At 39.1% G+C, this 11,714-nt stretch overlaps 1 protein-coding gene across 3 annotated transcripts in view; it reads left to right on the top strand.

The window, feature by feature from the left end:
* KIF13A (kinesin family member 13A) overlaps positions 1–11,714 on the top strand; it is a 105,994-nt gene that overhangs the window by 74,714 nt on the left and 19,566 nt on the right. For 2 of the 3 annotated variants that reach the window (XM_077180335.1, XM_077180328.1), the window contains exons 17-26: positions 560–770; positions 5,255–5,417; positions 6,058–6,198; positions 7,828–7,977; positions 8,134–8,298; positions 8,871–9,044; positions 9,582–9,733; positions 9,847–9,979; positions 10,072–10,218; positions 11,186–11,224. In XM_077180335.1, coding sequence (XP_077036450.1) covers positions 560–770; positions 5,255–5,417; positions 6,058–6,198; positions 7,828–7,977; positions 8,134–8,298; positions 8,871–9,044; positions 9,582–9,733; positions 9,847–9,979; positions 10,072–10,218; positions 11,186–11,224 — 1,475 coding nt within the window. The remainder of the gene's footprint in view (positions 1–559; positions 771–5,254; positions 5,418–6,057; positions 6,199–7,827; positions 7,978–8,133; positions 8,299–8,870; positions 9,045–9,581; positions 9,734–9,846; positions 9,980–10,071; positions 10,219–11,185; positions 11,225–11,714) is intronic. The other variant, XM_077180331.1, reaches the window with a different exon arrangement.

The following is an 11,714-nucleotide window of genomic DNA, read 5'->3' on the forward strand; positions in this document are numbered from 1 at the left end:
CAGAAGGCCCCCCCAGGACATATTTTGTCTGCCTCAGTGCTGTGCAGCACATTAGCGCAGTGTGATGTGTGACCAGTCAGACCATTTGTTTGTCTTGGTTTTCATCTGCAGCTCTCCAACATGTTTCATTCTCTTCCAAAACAGAGAAAGTACATTGCTTTTTACATCCTTAAGTCGTTTCCTCCTCTGGTTAACATCATCTTCCCTTGTGTTTTCCTTTGTTTTCTTATTAATTTGTTTCCTTTTCCATACATTTTTTTTTCCTACTCAGATTCTGGAATATATTATAACTGCACAGCACTAAAATGTGCAATAGACAAGGGTCTTAACTATTGTTGTAGCCTTTTGCATGCCATTTGTTTTTTAATTTTAGTTTGGATTTATCTATTTAATGCAACATTCAATAGTTTGGGGTGCAATTTGCATTTGCAGACTCTGGGGTATGTTGATTGCTGTTATCAACTAAATAATGGGTGTCCTGTAATGCTGAAATGGCATTTTCTCATGTTTTCTGCGTTGTTTTTTTTTTCTCTTTTTTTTTTCCTTCCCTTCTTTTTAGACCCAGTACAAAATGTGGTGCAGATCTTGGAGAAGCAGTACCTGGAGGAGAAGCGGAGCGCTCTGGAGGAGCAGCGGGTGATGTACGAGCGCGAGCTGGAGCTGCTGCGGCAGCAGCTCTCCCCAGAGAGGCAGCACCAGCACGGCAGCGACAGGCTCTCCTACACTGCTCAGGCTGCACAGCAGAAAGTCAATCTCTGGACAGAGGAGAGGTGAGAATACTGGAGTTAAAACAAAGTAGTAAGAACTACAAAGGGTGGAAGGTGTGGCTGGAACCTTGTATCCAAAATTAGTAACTCTTTTTGTGGGGTAGATGTGCAGAATAAGATCTGCGCTTCCACCAAAGCGTTAGCATTTTGTTTAGGGCTGAGTTGGGATGTTTAACATGTGCAAGATTTAACTCACAAAAGACAAAAATTTTGCTTTTTTGAGCAGTATTATAGGTCGGTCTTCTGTGTGGTTTTCTGGTTTTTTCCTTTTTGTTTTTAACTTGAAAACTGCTTATTGAAACATTTGGTTTAGCAAGTATTGTTTTAGTTCATGAAAGAAAGGAAAGAATTGTGCAGAAAGATAAGTTTGTCAACTAAGACTAAAGAGTCCAGTAAAGAGTATTGTGTTTTGCAAGTGTACAATCAGAGCAGTAGTACTTTGCAGTCAAAAAACCATAAAAAGTCCAGAGAATGGGGATCCATATGTGTTTGTACGTTTGTGTTTCTAAATGTAAGCCCAGCTTTAGGAGACAATTGGTCTGGTTAAGCTGCTTAAGATGTTAAAGGCTTGCCATGAGGTGAATTGGCCTCTTTGCAAAGGAATAGCAGGCACCTGAATGCAGCCTTGGTGAAAGACCATCATGAGTTTGTGGGACCAGTTAAAATGCACTCTAGGAAGATGTGAGCAGAGTGCATTTTGACAATGGAAGAAGCCTTCTATTGGTGTCATTGAGGAGAGAAGGATTCCAGCTCCACAGAGAGAAGCTCAAGGGGCAGCAACCAAGATGATTTAAGTTTTCTGAATACCAGTGAGTATTCTGTCATGGGGCTAATTCAGCAGGAAGAATGTTTAGATGTTCTAACATCTTGTAAATTTATTTCATCTGTTTCTTTTAAAACAGAAGCTTCCTTATTCACACAATGGGGTTTTTTTCTATATGTAGTGAGTTTGAGTGCTCTTTTTTATGTAATTATTTTTGCTTTATTCTTCACCTTTAAAAATCTAAATCTATTTACAAGCAGGATCTAAACCAAGATAGTCAACATTGTTTTGCAGCTTTCAATTGAGTGTGTTAGAAATAGAACAGAACAGATCTTGATTTAGTTTTTGTGCAAGATTTTGTTTTGTAATTTCTGCCCAGTTTAGCCTGGGAAAAAAACCTAAACAAATAGCTAACTGTTGACCAGCAATGGCTAGAATGTTTTTCATGGCAAGTGTAGGGAGAAGTAGTTCTATGATTCAGCATTAATTAAAATAATTGTTTGCCCCTGTAAAAGCTAAAAACAGAATCATTGGGAACTGAATATAAAATGTCACAGAGTTATGGTTGGGATTTGCAGACTCTTTTAGGGCTGCACAAGGAGTGCAGAGTGAGAAATGTAGCTGGAGGCCTTTCTGTTCAGAACTGCTTTGAGCACAGCAAGGCAATCCAGAATTCATTGATAATGCACTGCAGTAGCAGAGAAGAGAACTGGGCTTACTGGCAGGGGAGGCAGTACCTCTGAAAAGCTGCAGCAGAAGGGAAAAGGAAGTAGCAAAAAACTTGCCTGTCCTTGAGAGCTGTGACGAGAAGATGCTAATTGATTTGCTTAAAATTACCCATCATAACCATGTAATCACAAAAAAGAGAATCTGGGGTGATATCAAGGCTAAGTGTTCCATCAGCTTTCAGTAGTTGTTTTTTCAGTAGTTGTTAGATGTTTCTGAGGAGGAGCTGTGCTTTGAACGAGAAGTTTTGCCTCTGAATTTCATGGGTGAATGCTTTACTCTGTATAACTGTTGAACTGTTTGAAGCCTGTACTTTGCTGCATTGTAAAGAAAAGGAGAATGGATTCTCCTTGGAGCGATCCATGAGGAGTCTCATAATGTTTTGGTGGCACTGCCATTGAATAAGCAGTTTTCTGGAAGAACTCATTATCATTTTCCTGTCCTCCAGAAGACCCTCCTAGATATACTTTTTATTTATTTGTAGTTCTAGAAGAGGTTTCGGCTGCTGAAAAAAGGGGGGAAAATGAATAATCTTAAATAGGAAACCAGTAAAAAAAATCTTTAAGTGGTTTCTGCTGTGAAAGCATGGCAACATGTTGCTGAGAGGATGTTTACCAGCCAACTGGCCAGAGGGCAAAAAATCCTGGGAAGAATGGGAAGACTGGATGTGAAAAATGTGCAAAAGTTTCAAGAGTCTGGGTTGCAGGGGATTTGATTGGTGCAGTTTTAGCTGCCTCTCTGTTGCTGTTGCAAATGAAGCTGGGCTCTTCTGGATCAGGCAGCAAAATTCATTTGATAGGTATCAGATGTGGGCATGAGGCTGTATCTGTCAGATCAGCTGGAACACATAGCACAGAGGTTATTCCCACTTTCTGCTGACTGTGGAAGGCCAGATGATACCTGGCCAGGTTTTAAATCCTGTTGGCATAAAGTTAACCCATTGTAACTTCAAACAAATTTTATTTGTTGAGGTGGCGGTGGGTGTCAGTTGTTTCTCCTTGTCTGGCTTAAATGATTATTTCAAGATTCCAGTTCAATGAGTATTTGCTCTAGTTAATACCCTAGTGGAGCTTATGTTACCCTAGTGGTCATATATTTAATGTAGTGAGAATTAAGAAATCCTGTCTGAAGTGCTTTTTTTTTTCCTTAACTTTCTGGAAGGGTCTGGCACAGCTGTATGCAGAAAAACATAACTGTTACAAGAACTGCCCATAATAATTGGTTGAGTTACTTGTACTTTTTACTTGCCTTACAGTCTTAAACCATTCCTTTCTCAAGAATCTCACTAATATTGGTGTGGGAGCCTCCCTAAACACTTTCAAGATGCTGATGTCCCAGAACTGGTGTCCCAGATTAAGGAAGTGACTGGCTGTAGCTGGGTCAAATGGCTCTTACAGCACTTACATACAGATAAAAGCTGCCTTCTGTTTCCCTACTTAGGCAGTTGTTTTGCAGTGGCTGTAGGTGTGGTACACTCTCAGTATCAAATACTTTCTTGGGATTAATTTTTGACTACCTTAATTTGCCGTGTGAATCCAGAATTATGGCTGTCTGTGGAATGTGTCACTCTTATGGTCTGGGATTGCTTATTTAATTTTGATAGCCTGGATAACAGAAGCAAGAGGCAGAGAGAAAGGAATTTTCCATCTAATGCTGGGAGGAAATATGGAGAAAGTTACTAAAAATCCACTGATGGTAGTAGCTATTTAAGACCAATAAAACCCACCACTGTTGCAAACCTAGGCTGGGTAGGGGAGAGAGCCAAAGCTGCATGTTTTAGCATGTTGAAGACACTAAAATTCAGGGCTGCTTACTAACAGTGCTGGATGTTTACCACTTTGATTGTGGTATCAGAGGACTGTCAGAGTGTGGTTTGAAATAGCCATTCCTTGGGATTTTTTGGAAAAAGATAACCACTCAACTAGAATTCTGTTGGTGACTGACAGGCATGTTAGCATCAGGCAAACTTTGCCTGTGTTCATAGAAGGTCTTTGTTCCTCCTACAGTTGTGTATAATTTAAGGTGTTTCATAGAAAGGAGAAGTGTATGTGCTCAACATGTACAGTATTTCAGTAGGACTTTGCATAGAAAAGCTAAAAAATCATACAGGGGAGAGCTGGTGACTGAAATATCCAAAGTTTGATCTTGAGTTTTATAAAGGTGATGAGACACAGTAAGTGCTCAATCTCTTTGTTATCTCAACAGTAAGTGCTGTTGAGATTACAAAGAAGGCAGAATGAGCTTTGCTCAGAGGATAATCATGATCATTTTAAAAGGTAATTTAAAGATGAGAATCCCAGGTGAGGGCATATCTCAGTACACAGGTGTATGTATAATATGTGTCATAGCAGGTTTGTCAGGTTTTGCATTACAGTAGATTTGCTCAGACAGGCCTGAGAAACCTCTTTGGAATTTATCCAGAAACTGAGTGCACAGGCTTTAATCTGTGCTCATTCATGTGTTACTTAAAAGATACCTTGGGTAAATAGGATTTAAGTTTTTTTATTTATATATTTTTAATGTCTATGCTTGAATAAGTGGGGGGAGGTCTGTGGTCACTACCAAGCCCTTGGAGTGATACAAAGCTGTGGCCTTGCAAGAGCAAGTTTAATCAAGATGAAATCTCACATGTTGGGACTGGTAGATTCTTTGGAACAGGACTCCAGATTAAAGGCAAAGACAGCTGCAATTATTTCATTTCTTGAAAATTTTAAATGTCCTCAGGGCTTTAAACAAATCATCACTGTACCAGCTCCCATATTACTGTGACCTTTTATTTGGGCATCACCATACTAGACATGCCTCAACAGTAATTTGTTTAATATGTGATCACTGCTTTCCCTCAATAAAATTGTGTGAGTGTTTTATGCTCACTGACACAGTGCTACTCAGCATTTCCTCTTGTTTCAGAAAAGCCTTTGTTAGCATCTCTATTTGCAGCTTTCCAATAATAGAAATAGGTTTCTGTGTATTTTTCATGTTACCTACTGCACCACAGGGATGAATTGTTTCGACAGAGCCTGGCTAAACTTCGAGAGCAAATAGTAAAGGCAAATACTCTGGTGAGAGAAGCAAACTTCTTAGCAGAAGAAATGAGTAAGCTAACAGATTATCAAGTAACACTTCAGATCCCTGCTGAAAACCTCAGTGCCAACAAAAAGGTAATGCTAACAAAGAATGCTGGAAAATGTAGCTTTGTGGCTAAACTTTGTAGACATATGTTACATTCATCCAGCCTGAGCCAATAAAAAGTTACTTTTGTTAGATTATGCATAGGCAAAATAGAAGTACTACCTAATTAATATAATGAAAGTGAGTAATTAAGTAAAAATGGCAAAAGAGCATTAAATATGGCCCTTGCTGTTTTCAAGTGTGTGATCGCCATATGTGCAATGCATATGAACAGACATTTGTGTTCTGTTGCTGCAGAACCTGCATTTTAGTTATATCTGCAGAAGTTAATGGGTTTTGTTACAATTTCCTACAATTTTACGTCTTAAAGGTTTTTACAGTGCTGCTGTAAATATGATAGCAGTTAGGAAAATATACTTGTCCTAAGGGCTTTGATTGAGTGTGTTAATGTTCCTGTGGGAATGGTCATCTTTGAGAAGGATAAAGAGATCTGGATCCTCAGAGATGTGTATAGGCCATGCTGTGTCTGAGGACAGAAGTAGCATGACTGGCATGCGGAGAGAAGCTGCATGTTCTGTATTTTATTCCTTTCTAGGAATGCAGTTTGAGTGAAGAGTTAAACTATTACATGCACGTTTCCTGCACTGATTGTTTTTTCTTCTGATTTAGAGGGGTGCAATAGTAAGCGAGCCTGCAATTCAAGTGAGAAGAAAAGGAAAAGGTACTCAAGTGTGGACTATTGAGAAACTAGAGAACAAATTGATTGACATGAGAGACCTCTATCAAGAATGGAAGGAGAAAATTCCTGAGGTAATTTATGTATTCTTGAAATGGATCAAAGATTGAGTTTGTTTTATTTAGTCCCTTTTAATATGTTATAGACAGCAAGGGCAATGACTTTGTATATGAAAGGATAGGGTACTATGGTTTGTTTTTTTTAAAAAAAACTAAAACAAACAAAAACCCAGAACAAAACCAGTATATAATACTAAATGTTCAAAATCCCCACGCATAATAAAACATAGGTATGTCCTATCTCACTTGTGTTTTCAGATGTTAAGTGAGCTGATGTCAGATATAATTGTGCTGAGGTAGTGACTCACAATGCCACTAAGAGCATATGTTTACCTGGCATGCAGATGACCACCAGCTCTGAATGGAAGCAGCAAGCTGCATTAGAAATACAGTTATTTAGTGTGTCAAAGCTAACAAGGATGCTGCTTAAGGTGCAGAACATAGTAGTGGGATAAAACTTGATTTTCAGTTATGAAATATTCTTTAATTTCATTTGTATATTTCCCAGCCTTAAAGCAGAGAAGAAATCAATTGGAGATACTTGGTCACGTCAGCATTTCTGTCAAAACCCAGTGGTGTTTTGTGAGAATTTAAGTAGCACATTAGGCTTGGCAGATAAGCATGAGATTTGCCAAAAACTTGCTTGTTTACTAGAAAGAGATATGATATTTGATATTCCAGTAGACATCATCTAAGTATCCAGGTAGAAGTGCATAGGAAATATATCTTACTGTCTACTGGCTGTTAGGAAGCACCTAAATTACTTGTATCAAGAATCATTCTTAAATATGTTTGAACAACTCTTGTGCCTTTGTTACATGCTTTGGACGGGACAATGAGAATCTCTAAAATCATAACACAGGGGAGGTCAAGCACTTCATCTGTGCCCATTGAAGACAACGATGATTTTGCTGCTGACTTTAGTAAGAACTGATAGCACATATTTAAATACATTATGTCTGCCTGAGCCAGGATTCATTCTTTCCATGACCTATGTCGTCCATAATGCATGTGTTCTATGTGCTACATAGAAACACGTAGGTCAAATGCATGTGTTGAAGACAAAACAGGAGAAGAAGGGAAGGAACTAACAAATTCACTGAGGAGTGCATATCATGCTAGGAATCTGCATGAATTCTTTGTGGCTGTATGGGGAATGCTGCAGGTGTGATCTCAGCTCTATGGGAGTCATAAGAACACTTATTGACTTAAGTAGGAATCATCCTGCACCTTCCCTTTGCCCTTGTAGTGGTAGCCAGCAGCCAGACCAGCACAACATGAGGATGGTTTGACCTCTTGTTTAAGAAGTATAAACAGAGCAGAAAAGGTGAAACATCTTGAAATCAATGACTACTGTGACTGCTCATGGTAAAGTCTGCTTTGCCTTGACATTGCTAAAATATGCAGGTTATCATATTATTATATCCCTTAGTAAAGAAAGGATTGTATAATGTCTCATCTCAAAGATTTATTTTCAAATTTGTAATATGATTCTAGCCTATTTCTGCCTGTGTAACAGGAAGGAACAAAGATAGGTAGTGGAATCATTTTTGTGCCACGATCTTTTAATACTATGAGGTTATTTGATCTCCTGTTCCCACGCTGGTGGTCTTGTGACATCTCTTTCATTATTATCGCAAACAGATAAGGAAGCTGATGGGCAAGAGAGGTGATCCTTTCTACGAAGCGCAGGAGAACCACAACTTGATTGGCGTCGCCAACGTGTTTCTGGAGTGCCTTTTCTACGACGTGAAGCTGCAGTACGCCGTGCCCATCATCAGCCAGCAGGGCGAGGTAGGGCCCAGCTGGGCGTGCTGAGAGCTCCTGCAGGACTCTTTGTGCTCCTTGTGCACCGGGGCTTTAGCAAGCAAATGGTGCCTGCTGTCTTGTTCCCCAGTGAATAAGTGTTTTTCAAGTGGCCTTGTATGTTCTCTGTGTAATTGCCTTCAGGTGGCAGGGCGGCTGCATGTTGAAGTAATGCGTGTCACCGGGTCTGTCCCAGAACGTGTGGTGGAAGGAGATGACTCATCTGAGAACTCCAGTGAGAGTGGGAGTCTGGAAGTCATGGATAACAATGGAGAAATTATTCACAGAGCGAAAAAGCTCTCCTGTAGGGTGAGTGAGAACACCTGATGAAGTGTACAGTTTTGAGCTGCTGTAACTATGTAGTCAATCTGATGTAAAGTACTAGGCTATGTAGACTATTGCTGGCTGAAAAGTCCCTGAAAGGACTCCTCTTGTTCTAGCTCAGGGTAGGCCAGTCAGTGGTTTCCAGTGGCTCATTTAATTTGTTTTAGTTTCCATTAGATGCACATTTGCACCATAAATACTGGTGTTACAAGGACAATCCTTTACAGACACAGAAGGGGAAACAGTTTTTCCCTGTCACTGTCTCCTGTAGTTTGATCATCTAATGTCGTATCTATGGGTGGTGTATGAATTTAATTTCTTCTGTGATGAAGTATTTCATTCTCCACTTGAGCTTATCAGCTTCCCCTAATGAAACATGTACATGGGTGAGGTCCTTATGTCTACATTTCTGTATATACAAAATCATATTTTTAAGGATGTTCCTAAATGGGAGCATCCTTACTATCCTTTAAAACATCTTCTTGGCTGTTGGTCTTCAATTTGCAGTTGAAGAGGAAACAGTCATATTCCTGACAATATCTGTTTTGTCTCCTCAGGTAAAAATAAAAGAAGCAACTGGACTGCCACCCAATCTCTCCAATTTTGTCTTTTGTCAATACACATTTTGGGATCAATGTGAGTCAACAGTAGCAGCACCAGTAGTAGATCCAGATGTGCCTTCACCTCAGAGCAAAGATGCTCATTTTACAGTGACCTTCTCTCACTGTAAGGTAAGTATTTTTATTATGAAACAGTGTTACCAGGAGGATCATATGTTTGGGAGAAACTGTTTAGGGTCTGAGCCTTGTTTTGCTGGGGGAAGAAGAAGGAGGGAGTCAAGTCATTTAACTAATGACTTTTAACTGTGCTTCAGAATGCCTCAATATTTCACTTCATCATTTCTTCAAAATGTAGCAAAAGGAAAAGATCTTTTGATTAGGGATCTTTTAAATTCAGATGTGAATTTAAAGTGTGGAGAAATCTATCATTTGTATAATGAAAGCTGATAATATACTTGTTTGATAAGCTCAGTAGCTTAAAAGAGATCACTGGAGCTGAGACATCACTTTTATGATGAAATGTGGTATGCAGGAGCATGAATTGCTGAGATGATGAGGTTTTACAACTTTCATGTTCAGAGTGGAGCTTTGTGGTGCAAACTGTATGGTTGATGAGGCAGGAAGTTAGTTGTTTGTGTCCTTACAAGCAAGTTGAGGAAATACGATTATTTAATATGGTTGAATGTGATTTGTTTTTCTCCTTGCTAGGACTATGTGGTGAATGTCACTGAGGAGTTTTTGGAGTTCATTTCAGAAGGAGCTCTTGCTATTGAGGTGTGGGGTCACAGATGTACTGGCAATGGCAGCTCTGTTTGGGAAGTTGATTCTCTTCATGCAAAAACTAGGACACTGAGAGACAGGTACAAATGAATTACAAATGAATGCTTCCATCAACTTGTTATAAGTTTTGTAAAACCTGCAGTGCACAAATGCTTTGAGGCAACCATGAGTTTTTATGGGGATATCTTTTTAGATGGAATGAAGTAACTCGAAGAATAGAAATGTGGATTTCCATACAAGAATTGAATGAGATGGGTGAATACACTGCAGTTGAACTCCATCAGGCAAAAGATGTAAACACAGGGGGAATTTTCCAGCTTAGGCAGGTATGTATCTTTTCCTTGCCATCTTATTCATGCTTAAGTTAATTTTTAAATTTTATTCTTAGTTTTTCTCTCCCTCTCAATTTCCTGCTTAGGGTCATTCTCGCAGAGTTCAGGTGACAGTGAAACCTGTGCAGCATTCAGGAACGTTGCCTCTCATGGTAGAAGCAATTCTTTCAGTCTCTGTAGGTGGAGTGACTGCCAGATCAACCAAACTGCAAAGGGGCTTGGACAGCTACCAGGTAAGGCAGTTAATTTCTCAGTTTGGTGTAGTTCTGCTGTTCTAGACCCAGCTCAACACAATTCCAAAAGGGACCTTAGCACACTGGTACATGATTTGCAGTTTTACACGTGCTTGAGGTTAATGTAAGTAATGTGAGCCTGTGGTGCTAAACCTGCTTTTTTTTGCTTATAACTCAATTTATGACTGATAAAGTACCGAGTATGGCAGGACAGAAGGAATACAGGAATTGTTTTTACCTTTGTGTAAAGAGGTGATTAATACTAGATTCCTAGTGCTGTAAGTTTTCCTCCCTTACAGAGGTGGTGAAAGTTGAGGAGAGGAAAAGCAAAAAAAAAAAGAAATTTGTTAGAGAAAATGTAGTGAGATACTATGATACTATTAGCTTCTCAAAAAGCACCGAGTTGTTATTTGATAAGAATCAAAACCAGTTGTCACTGAATGTGAAAGGGCTATTCCACATAGCCAAGGAAGTCCTTAAGAAGCATAAATTATTTCAGCTGATACTGGACAAATTCATATTGGAAACAAACCATGATTTTAACAGTGATGGCAAAGAACAAGTGGAATGGGCCACCCAGGGAAGCAAGGTGCCTTTTGAAGAAGGTTTGCATTCAGTTCCACAAATAATTCTAACCTTGGATACAGATGAAACTGTAAAACTTGAGATTAGTGATCTGCTTGCTCAATCATTTTTCTGGCACTGGATTCTGTGGAGTTTTTAATTATGTTATTTTTTAAATAAACATATTCACTAATACTCAAATCATTGCTGACCTGCTACAGTGTAATAAAAAAAAAAATTTTTTCTACCTTTAATAAGACTAGCTATTTGAGTGTTGTGATTTTAACATTTTACAAGTTTGTGGCAGAAATGTTGGTATTCGTGTTTTGGGTTATTTCTGTTAATTTCTGTTGAGTGAAATGCATGGGTTTTATGTTTTACAAAATGTATTTTCTCCTACCAGAAGGAGGAGGATGATGGTGGTGATATGGATAGTTACCAGGTATTGCTGCTCTTGCTGTCAATCCTGCGGCATGGGGCACAGCTAATGCTAATGGCCAGCAACTCTCAAATGAGCAAGCAAAAGCGGCTTTGAATACACACATGCTGTGCATTTTAGAGGCTACCTGGGCTATAAAACACTGCTATTTCAGTTTACCTTGTGACTTTATACTCTTACAGTGTCCTCTCTTCTCTAGTACTCTGCAGTCAGCTCTCCTAACTGGCTACATGAATTGCTATGGGAATAAAAGCTTTGAAACTTTTATTTAGAATGAAAGCAGTTTCTGATGAATATCACAGGGAAAAGAACCAGCAGCTGCAGGCATCTTTTCCAGGCAAATTATGCAGCATAAGATATTTTGTTTGTTTTCTAAAGTATGATAACCTTTTATGTTGTGCAGTTTTCTGAAATGCTTGAGTGAGAGCGGAGGATGTGAATGGGGGTAGATACAGAACCTTCAGTGAAGGAATTTTCTTTTATCTGCACAAAA

Source organism: Agelaius phoeniceus, chromosome 1 (genome assembly GCF_051311805.1).
Source record: "Agelaius phoeniceus isolate bAgePho1 chromosome 1, bAgePho1.hap1, whole genome shotgun sequence".
Lineage (NCBI taxonomy): Eukaryota > Metazoa > Chordata > Aves > Passeriformes > Icteridae > Agelaius > Agelaius phoeniceus.